Genomic DNA, 14,902 nt, shown 5'->3' with positions numbered 1-14,902 from the left:
TTTCTCTGGACTAAAAATTTATCAAGTTTTACCACTAACAATAAGAACAATCAATTGTAACAAAAAATTCAAGAGTGAGCTAAAAAATTTCCTAATAGATCAATCCTTCTATAGCATGGAACAATTTTTTTGATCATTGTAAAGGGCTGGAACACCCCACCCTACCCTAAACACTGTCCCTCCTATTCAGGGCAGTTTTGGACCTGCAGAAGCCCTAAGATGGGCCAACTTCCTGCGGAAACAAAAGTATAAGTAAAGTATAAGTATAAGTATAAGTATATCTATTTGATATGGTTTTCTGGTACTTGAAATTTATGTTTATTGTCTTTTATTGATATGATCAAATCAAAAGGGTTGATCTTTTGTTCTTGAAATTTTAAAGTATATTTTACAACATATTAAATCTAAAAATGTTAAGAATTTGTTAATCCTCACTTCCTTCTTCCGTCACTCTGTATTCTTCACTTCCTGTAAGCACTCCAACAGCAACAAAAATGGCATATCATGCTCTTCAACCTCGAGATAGCTGTTAAGAGACCTTTAAGATACTTGGCCTCTTGTGAGAGAATATATTACATTTTCTCACAGTGGTATCTATTTATATCATTTAAGTCATCACTCATGCTGTTTCACAGGGAAACTTGCCTAGAATGAGGACTATTCATGATCATCACGTACAACATGGTAATTACACAGAAATACTCTTTTCTCCAGAAAACCTTCCTATATTAGAGCAAGACTATTCAACATGCTTTCACAAGATTTGAAAAATTGTTATTCCAAGACCTTACAAAGACGACTACGCATCTGGCTTGGATATAAATCAATCTACACCATAAAAGAGTTAAAGATTGCAACAAACACTTACCTTTAAAAGAAAAAAAAGACATGTATTTTAACGAATTTAAATTTTTGCTATGGTTATCAAAATCGTGTACACTATCATGACCATATTGTAATTAACTGACACCTATTCTTTTATTGATGAAAATAAATAAAGATTTCTAATTTCTTCAAATAAGCTACATACTATTTGTTACACTACCTAATAACCCGTGATTTATTATACATAAAGTCACATTATAAATGACTTTTAAAATATAAGCCTAACAATTATTCAGAAAGGAAACAACAACGCTACAACATAATCTTAATAACATTTATTTGTTTGTGCATATGTGTTCTTCACAAAAAAGTGGAACATAATAATTAATGTTAATAATTGTTTCCATTATGAAATGAAACAAATTTTCTTAGCCTTGCCTTTTTTTCTATATCATGTATTGCAGAAACTAAATCTTTATCACATATATTTCCAGTATATATTTTCTGGATATATTGTACATTTATTGTAATAGATAAAATATTGAACGAAATATACATTTCAAATTATAAACTTCTAAAATAAATTCATATTAGAAGTCTATTCACTGGTATTTAAAAAGTTGCAAATTGTAGTATTTTCTGTGTTGTGTTTTTCGCAAGTGAAATACCTCGGTTAAATTCAGCCTCTACTCTATATCACTAGAATATAAAGTGATTGTAGGATGAAAATATGAATGTGCCAAAATTCCGATGTACCCAGAAAACTTAGATGATAATAGTTAGTATAACATGTTTAATTCATTTTATCTGCAGTTCATTACTGTAATAAGGAACATTAAAATATAATGATCACAACTCGCTGATTTCAATGTGCTGCCAAAACACCACATGAGATTAGCTGTGTTGAGCACTCAGGTCTTATATTCTGGTAGGTATTCACTCTGTGGTTTTGAGTCAATTTTGACAGTATTCACCAGCTACTTGGATGTGGCAACCATGTACTCCTTTACAATTGGGTAATACTCAAAGGAATCTTTGGTGGCACTTGATTGACAGTAGTACCATTAAATAAATACAATGTATTTTTAAGAAATGCATAGTGGATATAATGATTCCTGTACTTTTAAACAGATCACTCACAGCAACGCTGTAACACTAAGCGATAGGGATAGTGAGATCTATCGTGTAGCTGGCAAAATTTCTCTTCAGTGAGTTTCAATGTTTGTCTAACATGGATATTTTGAGAATAACTTGTGCAATAAACTTGAAATTTTACATGAAAATTAACTTCTACATATGCAAGATCATGTTCGATGATGGGCATGAATGTCTCTCCATGAGATGCTCCTCATTCTAACCTTCGGAAGCCTGTTATGCTACATAAAATGGTCTGGAGTCCTCTTTTTTTTTAAATAATGTACATCAATTATAGAAAAAAGCTGCCTTTATTAAGAACTAACAAATATGTACTTAACATCCTACAGATAGCCACACACTTGTGTTTTTCAAGAAGAAATTAAATATTTTACCAGTAAGTAGGATGTTGGGACTAAAAGGGTTAAATAAATTTGTAATAAATTTAACACCTATAAACAGAATGCCGTTAAAAAATTGAAAATAATGGTGTTCTTTTGTAGAAATAATAAACTCCGTGTATGAATGGTGAATAAGACCTACTTTTTACTTTAACTATGAAAATTTATCGTGTGGCATAATTAGTTGTTAAATAATTATCGTAATTGTCCGAATGCCTCTATCTTCATGCCTTGTAAACTCTATTCAACACCGATAATCAGGATTTCATGAGCACTTGTAACTTAAATAGAAAGTGTAATCAGCAATTTAATAACATTTTAAACTATGTACAGTCTGGCTGTACGTTCTATATTCCTACCTCGGAAGTTTGAATGGTGTAGTCCATGGTGTAAGTGCCGTCACCATTGGGACCCCCCGTCCAGTCTCCGTATACCAGATCCTGCTGCTTCCAGATGAGTGCTGATGGGTCGTCGAAGCGTACAAACCTCTCCTCCTCCGAGAGGAACACGTACATATCCTGTGGAGGGAACAGTGTTAGTGGGCTCAGGCAACACACCATTCCGTATGGCTTTACATGTCAAACTTCTGCTACAATGTTAGCTGTATTCCTTTGATGCTATTAAAGAGAATAATACTACTAAATAACACATCTACACATTTTACAGTTAATCCATGCAAAAATTTAAAAAAAGTTACCATTCACTGAGTGAACTAAATAAATATAGTTACAATATATGCAGGTTTAACTTCTTAAAACATGTGGCAATTATTCAAAAACTACAATACAATCCTGTACTACTGAGTCATATACTATCAAAATTGTTTATTGTGAAATCAGTACAGTATTTAGTTAAGCAAAACAACAATAATATAGGCGTATTACATGCAAGATAACATATCCAGTAAAGGTTGTAAATAAATAAAGGATTAAAAATGTAATTATTCAAAAATTACGTTAAAATGAATTACAGTTTTTTTTTCAGCAGCATTACCCCTTATTATAGCTCATTTGAAACTATATCCATTAGTGTGAGTCCAAAGATAATATTAACTCGTTAGATAAATATATACACATTTTTAACTCGTTTGGTATGAAGCGTCACTATAAGTGATACATTTTAAGTGGCTACCGAATTACTATACATGAATTATGAACCTATTTATTTTCTGGCTACATGTCACATAATATGTAACTATAATTGTTTCTTAATAATGGTCAAAAATGTTCTAAGAACTACTTTAGGAAACATTAAAAATATGTTCCATGACTTTGAAAGTCTTGGTTGTAGTGTAACGCATATATTATTTTTATAATTATAGAACACAAAGGTACTCTACTCTCTTCTAAAGTTGTATAAACTGAAAATTGCAGCACTGGACTGCCACTCAAAAGTTATAATAGTTAGTAAATGATACTTGACTGACACATGAACAATATGAATTCCAGACTAGAGACTGTTAGAGCTCTTAAATCCTGTGCAGTAACAGTGCTTGAGTTCATCTTTCTAGTCTGGACTTTATGCGGTTCGTACACCAGTCAGGTATTACTTAATAATTACTATAGTTTGGAGTGGCAGTATAATAGTGCACTTCTTAGTTTATAAGTTTAAAAAAAATATATATAGGTTATTTTACACCTTGGGAAGAAGGTAGATTTCAATCCTCAAAACGTAGTGTTCTACTTTTTTATAACGTAAAATAGCAAATGTCTGAAATCATACTATTATCTCATACATATCAGTTGTAGAATAAAAAACGTATAGTTTATTGTTAACTGCAGTATAACACTGATTTTGTCTTCTTCGGATTTTAAACATTTATTCAATACAGAGGTATCTACGGTTGTTCAAACTTCAAAACTTACTCAATTAATATTTAATTGGATCATAAAATTATTAACGCTGTTCAGGATCTTTTGTTTCTGAGATACCTTATAAATATGAGGAAAATTTAATTTTTCAATTTCATATTTAAAATATTTTTCATCTTTTTTTACTTTGTATATATTTTTTTTTATACACAGAACCATTGTTATGCTAAATGATAAAAATTTCAATTGTTTGCTAATGTTAAGGGTTTTATACTAACCAATCAGAACAACATTTTCCTCACAACATTTTCCACATCCTTGGTAACAGTGACAACGCTCTTTACCCTTGCACATACAATTCAGCTAAAAGGGCAGAACAAAAAGTTTTCCAACTAAGATATAAGGAAAGTAGCCCTAACTTATTCATTAGCCTGATTCCTTATCTTACTTCTCTAAGAGAATGCACTACTAATATCACCTCATTCTGAGTTCTGGAGCTGCTCAACAAACATGATAGATTCCAGTGAGTTTAAATCTGAATACCAAATAATAGTAATCAAATTTTTTGTAAAGAGGGGAGTTCCACAAAGGAAATTTACGAAAGAATGGTGAAAGTGTATGGTGAGAAGTGTCCTTCTTCTACAATAACTTGGTTCATTGAGTTTAAGCATAGACGCGAAACCATAAAACACAATCCACGGTCAGGGAGACCTTACACCTCAATTAATTGACCCAGATCATGTTGCTCATGTTGAAACTTTCATAATGGTAACTCGGTGGATAAAGGTATCTGAAGTAGCTATTGAACTAAATGTATCCTATGGCAGTGCATTCACGATTATTCATAATGTTCTGGGCATGTCCAAAGTCTCAGCCAGATGGGTGTCTTGAAACCTCTCCAATCATCGTGTGACTTCCTCTCGAGAACTTTTGTGTCTCTATGAAACTGACCCAAAAGACTTGGCCTGGAGGCAAAAACACGGCTTTACCAATGGGACCCTGAACCAAGCAGCAGTCTAAGCAGTGGCAACGTAAGGGATCTCCACCACCGAGGAAGTTTAGTTTAGATCTCAGTCTTCCGAACAGGTTGACTTAGTGTATTCAATTAAGGAGTGATTACATAGAAAAGTAAATAATTTTCAGTTTTGTAACGCTTTCTTTATACCTTAGCTGTAAAACTCTTGATCCCACGTACATCAGAAAGTTCTACTAAGAAGAGGATTTACCAGAGAACTTTCCTTGATAGAAGAATTATAATGTATTACAGTAATACCATATTTTTAAACTTTATACGTTTTCCTTCTTCTTAATAAATGGTATTAAATAATTATACAATATTCAATTTTATAATACTTAATTATGTGGTACCATCTACTGTAATTACGACTCTTAAAACATAAAACTGAAGTTTTAGGATTCAATAAGATACGTAATTTAATGCAAAAATTCTTAATTTATAAAAGGAAATAGCCATTAAACATTCAGAGACAGATTGATATATAAACAGATTGCATACTCTTATTGTAAAATGAAAACTTTGAATATATACTTCAAATTGTTGAGACAAATATAAAGTAAATACATACTGTACAACGTAATGAAATGTAGTATTCGACTAAGCATATAGTTCTTAATTTTGGGTAACACAGCTTCATAACTTAAAAAACATTCCTAGAACATCGCATTGGAAAGAATCATAAAATGTTTCACAAAAATTTCACAGTGAAACATTTTTTTGAGAACCTCATTGTAATTATATATTTTCAATATAATGGGTTACAAATAAACAATTTTATTAAATTTTCAATACATGATACAACAAAAACATATTGTAGTAAGAGTACAGTATTTTTTTTACTGTTGTATTGAATAGCAAAATATCTGACATACAAGAACCAAACTAATAACACAAAACACATAGTGCCTGTTAAAACACTAGGCTAATTAATCCGTACGATTAAATGCAAATAGGGTTCCAAATAAGCATAAATTACAGTTATTAAACTGTTTGTGAGCCTAGTGTACTAGAATTCATCATCGTTCACCATTAATGATCCATTTTCGAAATAGTTGAAGGCTGGAAGTTTGACGGGAGCAGTAGCACCCCCCTGTTCCACGGGTGTGGGAGCCGGACGTCGGAAGAATGATGTTATGATGTAAAATATAACAGCTCGTAGTAGCAGTGATTTGGTGATAGCAAAGAAAGATTCTAGCCTAGTGGGCTGTTGGCCATTGTCTTGTGGAGGTTGCTGTTGGTCTACAGGCGCCTAAAACAAACATAAAATAGCTATAATTACGATAGATACAAAAATAGCAGAGAAAATCACATACAGAGTCAACTGTAAAAAAAATGATTTCATCATGAAAACTTAATACATAAGAAACGAATACCTCAACTTATAGTACATCCAAAACAAAGCAATCACTAAATTATTATGTCCAGATAAACAACTCATATCGATTATGAACATTTAGTCCCCTCAATTCAATAAATTGTTAATTCCATTATTGCTACCAATTCATTTCTGACTTCATGACTGACCTTAGGTGCGATATATTTGAATGCAGATTCACAGTCAAATGTCAATAAAACAGGTAGTGTTAATTGCTATTAAAAGAATTGCTGATGATAAACTAATTAGTGATGAAGAAGAAGGTTCAAATTATCCCTAAATAAATGGTTCTCACATATTGTATGAGATGTAAAAAAATGAAGCAAATTATGTAAAATATTATGCAAATAGTAATGGAGTTAAAGGAATTTCTGGAGATGCATTTAATGTTATACTAGAAGAGTAAATTCTTTAAAAAATTATTTGAAACTTTTTCTTAATAAATAAAGATATCGGGACATTACAACGATTTCCATCTTTTTGTACTGTAATGCAAGACGAGTGAGGTTCTAAAAAGAATATTGGGATGATATAAAAAAAAAGGAATTAACTGAAGATGTGAAGGATGGGATTGTACATAAATAAATTATATTGGTGTATCATTACAAAATATCAAAATTTATCATCTGATATTATAAAAGAAAATATCTATTAAATCCATTGAAATAATAATTTGTTTTTATCAACACTTGAGTCCAGAAATGTTGGAAGAATTTAAAGATTCGTATGATTAGAATTATATTACATTTTGTTGTAATCTATGCAAATTTTATTGAACATATAGCTGAAATTGCAAAATTTAATGAATAAAATACTGAATGAGATAAATTTGATCGTTAATAAATAATATATTTTGAATTTTTAAATATCAAAGTTTATGCATACCGAAATTTCAATTTTATATTTCTGCAACTTTAACAAAACAAGATGGTCAATCATATCTTGGAACACGAAATGATAGATGAATTGATAATTGTATACCATTTTATTTTCTAAAATTGAAGTAAAAAAACGAAATAAATTAATATAAGGATTTGAAAATTGATGTCATGGATTTGAATATATGTTTAAATTTGAACAATTTGAAACAGTAGGAAATTTGTCTCATTTTGGATTAGTATTTGTTAAAAATGTAAATTTTCTGATCAATAATGGTGGATTTTACATTGGTTTTGTAAGAGCTAAATATAATGATCTAATATTGAAAACAAAAACTGGAAATTATATGCCAGTTTATGGAAAAATAACAACTAACAAAACATTTTATCAGAGTTCCAATGATTCACTATAAAACCACAAGTAACATTCGATTGAGGAATGAAATTACAAAATCTCAAAATTTTATGTTTAATATTCTATATTGGCAATTTATGTGAAAGTTTTTTTTTGAACAACTTATTCATTTGATATTACAAATATTTATACAAATATATTTAATCCTAAGTTTTGTACCGATAGTTGAAAACAGACAGATAAAATACCTAATCAATGGAAAAAAATATTGGAGTAAAATTGAATGTTTCTTATTATTCAAATGAATAACAAAATTTTAACATTCCCAGTGGTCTTTTTAGAATTATGTATAAATATTTTCAGAAATGTTAACTGTAAAAATATGATTTTATATATAAATGACCAATTCATGTTATTGATATTACAAAAAGTTTGGGAAATATTTCTGGTTTAAAGAATAATATAATTATCAATATATATTTTAAGAATGTTGTTACAAATGTAATTTGTTATAGGTTGTACTTTTAGGAAACATTATAGCATATGATGTAATTAAGAATTATATTTAAAAGAGGCAATTAAGTTTTCGAAACATTTTATAAAAAATTAATTAATTTTAATAATGATTAAATTTATATTGTTTTCTGTCATTCCTTATAAAACTTCAAAGATATATTCTTTAGCAATTTTCTTTGATAATTATCTTCATAATCATAATATCCTAAATAGATGTACAATAAAATGAAATCATTTCTATTCATCTCAGTTGTGGAAACATAACATTTTGATTATAAATTGTTTGATGTAATTCCATTATTTTTTCTTTATATAAATGGATACAGTAAAGAAGTAGTTATTAACAACTAACTGTTATAAATGTTCTAACAGAGACAAAATAATTGATGAAAAAATATTTTGTTTGTAAACATTATAATTTAAAATATTGTATGAGAAACCTAATAAATTAACACATTTGAATAATCTGATTAGAAAATTACAGTATGTGGGCACAAAAATAACAATGAGTTACAGACTTAAGATTGAAGAAGGAAAATTTTTAAATTATGTTATGAGGACTCCAAAAACAAAAATATTATATTTCAAGAATATATAACTTTTGATGGTGTAAATAAACACATTTATTACGATATGATATTACCTGTTATTATACAGTATTTAGATATTAAACTTAGTTATGATTTTTAACATGAAATGTGATGATTTCATGGTACACATAGAAAAAATATATTCAAAGAACATTATGCTAAAAAGCATTCTTGAATTAAAGTGTGAAATTTTTTTTTTTTATTTACGTTTGTTCATTAAAGTCATGTTAAAAGAATTAAACAAATTAGTTAAAATTAAATATAAGGAACGTTAAAAGTTAAATTAACTGGAATAAAATATATAACTTTTAATTTAGTAAAATAAAAACTAAATTTGAATGAACAATTATTGTGTGGTTAGAAATATTAAATTGAATTTACCTGAGATTTTGTAATGTTTTAGAAAAAAGAAAATATTAAAGAAATGAATAAAAAAGACAATTTACATTTGATTAATGTTAGAAAAATAATAATTAAAAATAAATAATGTTTTACAATAACTTTGTAGAAGAAAACTTCTACTTGTGTGTGTGCATGAGCATGTGTGTAGAAAAAGACTAACAAATTAATAAATTAGTATTGAAGTACTGTACTATATATTTTGCATTACACTTCTTCAGGTACAGTTTAAAAAAATGAATCACATAACACAACCAAAAATATAAAATACAAACAGATAAATAAATTAATAAACATAATATTTTTGAAATGTCAAACATGTTCAAACTGTGGTTATAAAGATGTAAGTGTTCAGATGGTCTAAATTAATAACCAAAGTTTCAATCCATAAGGAAATTTTGATTTTGTGACAATCTGACATGCTTGTTCTAAATTTCTTAATGATTGGGTCAACAGTAAGTTGGGGAGATTCAACAGAACCATCACATCAAAACAACATCATACAAATTCACAGGAATACATTGATATATCTTGGAGGGTCCTTTAAAGACTATAAAACTCTGACAACGGTAAAAAGCATAAAATGCTCATTCTTCCTAAAGAATGGTTAAATATGTAGACTGAAATATAAATCCAACACAATAACAAAATTTTCACCTAATATTCAGGATATTTAAAAAATGCCCTGCCCTTCATATGTTGAAGAATTTAGATGCTTTTTATTATTTTTCTTTTACATGAAAAAAGAGCAAGTTTTATTTCAATATCAAAAATATCAATCATCTACTAACTGTTTTAATTTGCAATACAGTATTAAGTAATAAAATTTCTCAAATTAATGTTAAAACAACAAATCAGATGTAAATACTATCAAACTATATCATGCATAGTCGTGTCAAGTCTTAATTGAACTGTGGAAAGCATATTATTCAAATACTCCTAATCATGGATTTTAATATTTTACTACTAAAACCAGAATGCAAATTTCAATTCTTCTACTTGTGAGAACTGGTTTAAACTTAATGTTGATTGGTGAAAGTAAAAATGCATTCAAAAGGACTTAACATAAATTGTTTGTTTCTTAGTGCCTATAGTTCCAACTTTTATGTTAGAAAACTATGTCTACTGTTGTTTAATTTATTCTTTGATTAAAATTCAATCTTTGGTTTGTAGACATAAGAGGCTGAAGTATAGTACGCGGCCACAACCACAATTGAATTATGGTACCAAATTAACGATTAGAAATACCTAGCTATCTAATAGGACTACAAAAACATTCTAATTACAATAATTTACAGTTAATTATTGCCAGCTCTTTAATAATGTAACAAATAACAATATTTATCAAAATAATTCAAACAGAATAAAATAATTTGTATGGTATTTGAGTAATGGCTGCAAGTACAGAGGTGATTTACATGGGTTATTTTTGTCACAAGCTATAAAGACACTTTTATTCATCAAAATAGTAAAATGTAACAGTTTTGCTTGTTACATTTTATAACTACATAGAGCCTAAGTTTAGATAGGTTTTTATTCATCATTAAACTATTAATTTATAAGATATAAAAACAGCTGAACTATACTGTAATTTGAAATACTTATTACATAATCCAATTCAACATTTTGGTTTATATAGTTTAGATTTCATAAATACCTGATTCGATTGTGGTGGTGGCCACTTATTATACTGCAGCTAATACTATAATAATTATAAATAATATCTATTGTTAAATAGGTGAGCCATCAAAAGAAAAAAAAATTAAATTAAAGACCTTAGAATGCAATCTGCAGCCTGAATAAATAGCCAAGCTAATATATAATCAGATATTCTATTAATAGCAATTTGATGAGTTTTAACATTAGGATCTTGTTAGTTGTTAAACTATAAATCAGAAAAATATCTGTGTACAGTTTACTCTGAGGTGCATGGTTATAGGCTACAATAGACCTACAAGAATTTATAAAATATTCTATAATCTTGTATTTGAACAAATCTGTTAAACTCCATTGGAGGTTAGCCTATAGAATCTGATAAATATTATTAGGAAAATAAATTAAAACATACAAATTCTAACCTACTAAAACTAGGTTAGGACCCAGTGTAAAGATTAGAATCCCATAAAAATGTAATCAAAATTAGGCTAGTATACTAAAAGAATTTTAAAGTCTCACCTCCCCATTTTGTTGCTCAACTGCTTCATTTTGACTTGTCTCACTGCCAGCACTAGATTCACCAACAATCTCTTTGATTTCAACCATTATTAGAAAACTAGAGTAACCACAATGGGCTGGATACAACTAAAAAGCGTAAAAAGTGTTTTTGGCGGATATAATTTAAATTTGCTTTTAAAATACTATTTTAAATATACATCCATTTTCATAAAGCATGTGACACATTACACAATACTAATTCTTTTATAAATTGATCACAGAATTTCAGAACTCATTTACTTCAGACTATACCCACAACGCCTCAGCAGAAAGAAAGGGAGAGTACAATCATTTTTTAAGCAGCTGACTATTCAATGCTACAGATTATAAATTTGAATGAGAATAAAATACCGATTTCATAGAATATAAAATTTAAATTATATCCACTAACAACCAATGGTTTTACTCTATGTGTTGTAAGAACAGTTAAAAGAGACCAGAAAGAGGGCAAAGATAAAAGGCAGCAGAATGTTATATTTAATTCCACTCCAATTTAATTTATTCTAAACTATTTTTATTTTATTCTATTGACTATTGTAAGAGACGCCTTGATGGATGGTACAATATATCTGGTTATGATGGACTGTACACGTAGATATAACATAATACTATATTCATCCATCCTTTATTTAAACATAGTCTCGGATATATGTAGAGGATCTTCTTACTCTGGAGGGACCACGGATTGTAGACTGCTCTAGGCGATGTGTTGATTGTGGAGTCCGTCATAGGGGACGGATTGTGATTTTCAAGATGGATTACGGTACTATCATTAGGTTCAATAGGAGCCTCATCTGGCTGATTATTATTCAATTCTTGGCTTCTCGATCTCCTTGTTTGAGGTAAGTTACAATCTTGATTTGTGTTTGTGGACGCAACATCCGGGTCTGAAGATGCAGGTAAAAGTCCCTCATTTTATAGAATAGCATCGGATAGCGCTGAAAGGTGACAGGTTGATATAACTGCTTCACTCCTATCGTTGTACTTGATGAGAGCGTAGTCCGAGTTAGCTTCAACAAGTTTTGCCTGCTCAACCATAGATTCGTATTTGTTACTTCGCACCTATCTTTCGACTAGTACCGGACCAGGATTAATCACTGGAAATCTCACGGTTAACTCAAGTTAGGCCCGGAGCGGTGACATGTTATTCTTGTAAAGAGACTGGTCGTATCCGTAATAACTAATTTTGAATTAAAAGAACAGCTTACACAGCTGACCAGTTTCAATATTACAAACAAACTTCACTATTCACACCGCCAGTTTGATTCAACATCCTTGAAACGTGCCACTTTTTTCTTAAGCAGTTGTTAAATTGTATAATTTAAAATTTTTGCAAAAAGAGCAACAGTCTTCAATCACATTTTTTTGATTTAAAATTCGTCTTGTATAGTTCCAGTAATTTTGAGGACAATGTAGAGCACATTGCAGTGCACCTACTTTTTGAAATAAAAGCTGCATTAATCATCCTGGCATTAATCTTGACAAGGAATGTTGCCAGCTAGCTTTTCTAGCAAAGAAAGTTGACATCTTATCCGCTGACAAAAAACTAAATGTGTCTGAAAAAAGATTTTTTTCTGAAATTGCTAGACAAGGAACTCAGATCTTTACGAGTGGCCGTAAAAATATTTTAGAAGAAAATAAAGCTCTAAATGATAAAATAACTAAGCTTAACAGAGTAATAAAAACATATAATTCTAAAATAGCAGAAATTGTTTCTTGTAGCGATTAACTTAAAAAATCTTGAAGTAGCTAAGTATAAGAAAAACTCTCAACCATCTAAAGTTAGATGGTCGGGTTATGAAATAATTCAGTGTTATATAAAAGCGTGTGACACTGATCTGGCGGGCAAATATAATGTCATTTTTATAGGGTCTTCTGCCACTCACAGTGAACTCGAGAATGTTGTTAGTTTTACTTAATCAGGTTTCCCTAGAGAAAAATAGTACATTTTGATATGTGTGAACAGCGGCACGAAGAAAATTGTGTACAGCAGTGGTTCGCATTGAAGTCTCCTTTTCATAGACGATAAAGTGAAACAAGCTTACCATCTAGATTCATTGAGGGGGTAAAATTCAAGCGATGCTCATCACCTCGGATAAGTAGATAGTGCCTTCCTTGAACTTCCTTCCACACAACAACTAAATGGTTTTGTGTGCTGGATGAACTTGCATGGTAAACTTGAAGTAGTTGTTAGTTGTTACATTTCGCCCCTGGCAAAGCAATTTCTCTGAATGGTATCCAGCCAATGGCACGGTGTAGCGGGTATGCCGGTTATAGCGAGATGATCAAATCAAGCAATGCCTTGCGTGACTGCTTCTTGGATGGATAACCGCTGAGCGATCCTGTCCTTGTAAGCAGTCCGCCTGCTCGGCCATTGATGGTGGTTCGGATGTCAACTTTAAGCCGTTGGTCCCAGGTTATGTTAGAAAGTTTCTTAGCCCTAACTTCGCCTGGTGAAATAAGAAAAGTTACCAATTTCCAGCCTAATAACATAGTACAAACCGTATGTACAAACTCTCGGTCGGCGACTACCTTGGAAGACGAGTGAAGGAACTTATATCACAATTACCTGATTCAGAATTTCACATAGATTCACTCGTCTTTCCTGGCTGCACACGTGAGAAAGTCTTGGAAAGCATCATTGGTGGTTCTTCAAACTCATAAAAGACGACGTTGTTGTAATCTTGCCTTTCACAAACAATGATCCTAACCACTGTATGGTATTACTGGACATTTTTGACAATACTTTGCGTGAGATAAGTAAGAATAATGTTGTTGTGTTAGGAATTTCAAAAAGACATAACAAAACTAACCTAAACCCCCTTATAATAAAGCTAAACGAAGAAATTTGCAAACTTGTTCACACTCATGGTCATGCTACTTTTGTTCCTCTCGATTCTTTCCATAGACAACTGTATGTGAAGCATGGGTTAAATGTAAATGAACATGGTACAACTAAACTTGCTGCTCTTATTGCTAATACCATAATTGATAGCGTTGAGTCAGGAAAACATCAACACTACTCAAAACTTCAACAGTAGGTGGCAAATCTCTCGGATCGAAAAGCCATGTTCAAACAGCTACGCGCACTTACACTAGAATTTGGTTCAACTCTCAACTGTACTTTAACAACCCAAAAACAGTGCCTGAGAGTATAAACAAGCACCTATCATATTCAAAGTCTTTGTCAAATATGAGACAAAAAACACAAAACAGTCTGGATGAATTCAGCAAGACAGCAGCATATTTTAGGCCAGACCGAGAGGTATCACACAGGAACATATTCGATAGACCTTCTCCAACAGACCTAACCCAGGGCTGCCAAAAGAGAACAAAATAAGTTATGTTGTTTCACAAAAACATTTGTAGTATAAAATCAAATAAGG

General features: G+C 30.5%; 1 protein-coding gene across 1 annotated transcript in view; it reads right to left on the bottom strand.

Moving 5' to 3' along the window:
* The window catches only part of LOC124356925 (cleft lip and palate transmembrane protein 1 homolog), a 50,236-nt gene extending 38,443 nt beyond the window's left edge, over positions 1 to 11,793 (bottom strand). The window contains exons 1-3 of the mRNA XM_046808230.1: positions 11,478 to 11,793; positions 6,217 to 6,438; positions 2,720 to 2,878 (exon numbers count right to left, since the gene is read on the bottom strand). Coding sequence (XP_046664186.1) covers positions 2,720 to 2,878; positions 6,217 to 6,438; positions 11,478 to 11,564 — 468 coding nt within the window. The 5' untranslated portion in view covers positions 11,565 to 11,793. The remainder of the gene's footprint in view (positions 1 to 2,719; positions 2,879 to 6,216; positions 6,439 to 11,477) is intronic.
* Between the last annotated feature and the right edge of the window lie 3,109 nt (positions 11,794 to 14,902).

The sequence above is a fragment of the Homalodisca vitripennis genome, chromosome 3 (assembly GCF_021130785.1).
Source record: "Homalodisca vitripennis isolate AUS2020 chromosome 3, UT_GWSS_2.1, whole genome shotgun sequence".
Classification (NCBI taxonomy): Eukaryota; Metazoa; Arthropoda; class Insecta; order Hemiptera; family Cicadellidae; genus Homalodisca; species Homalodisca vitripennis.
This window is presented reverse-complemented; position numbering and strand designations above follow the sequence as displayed.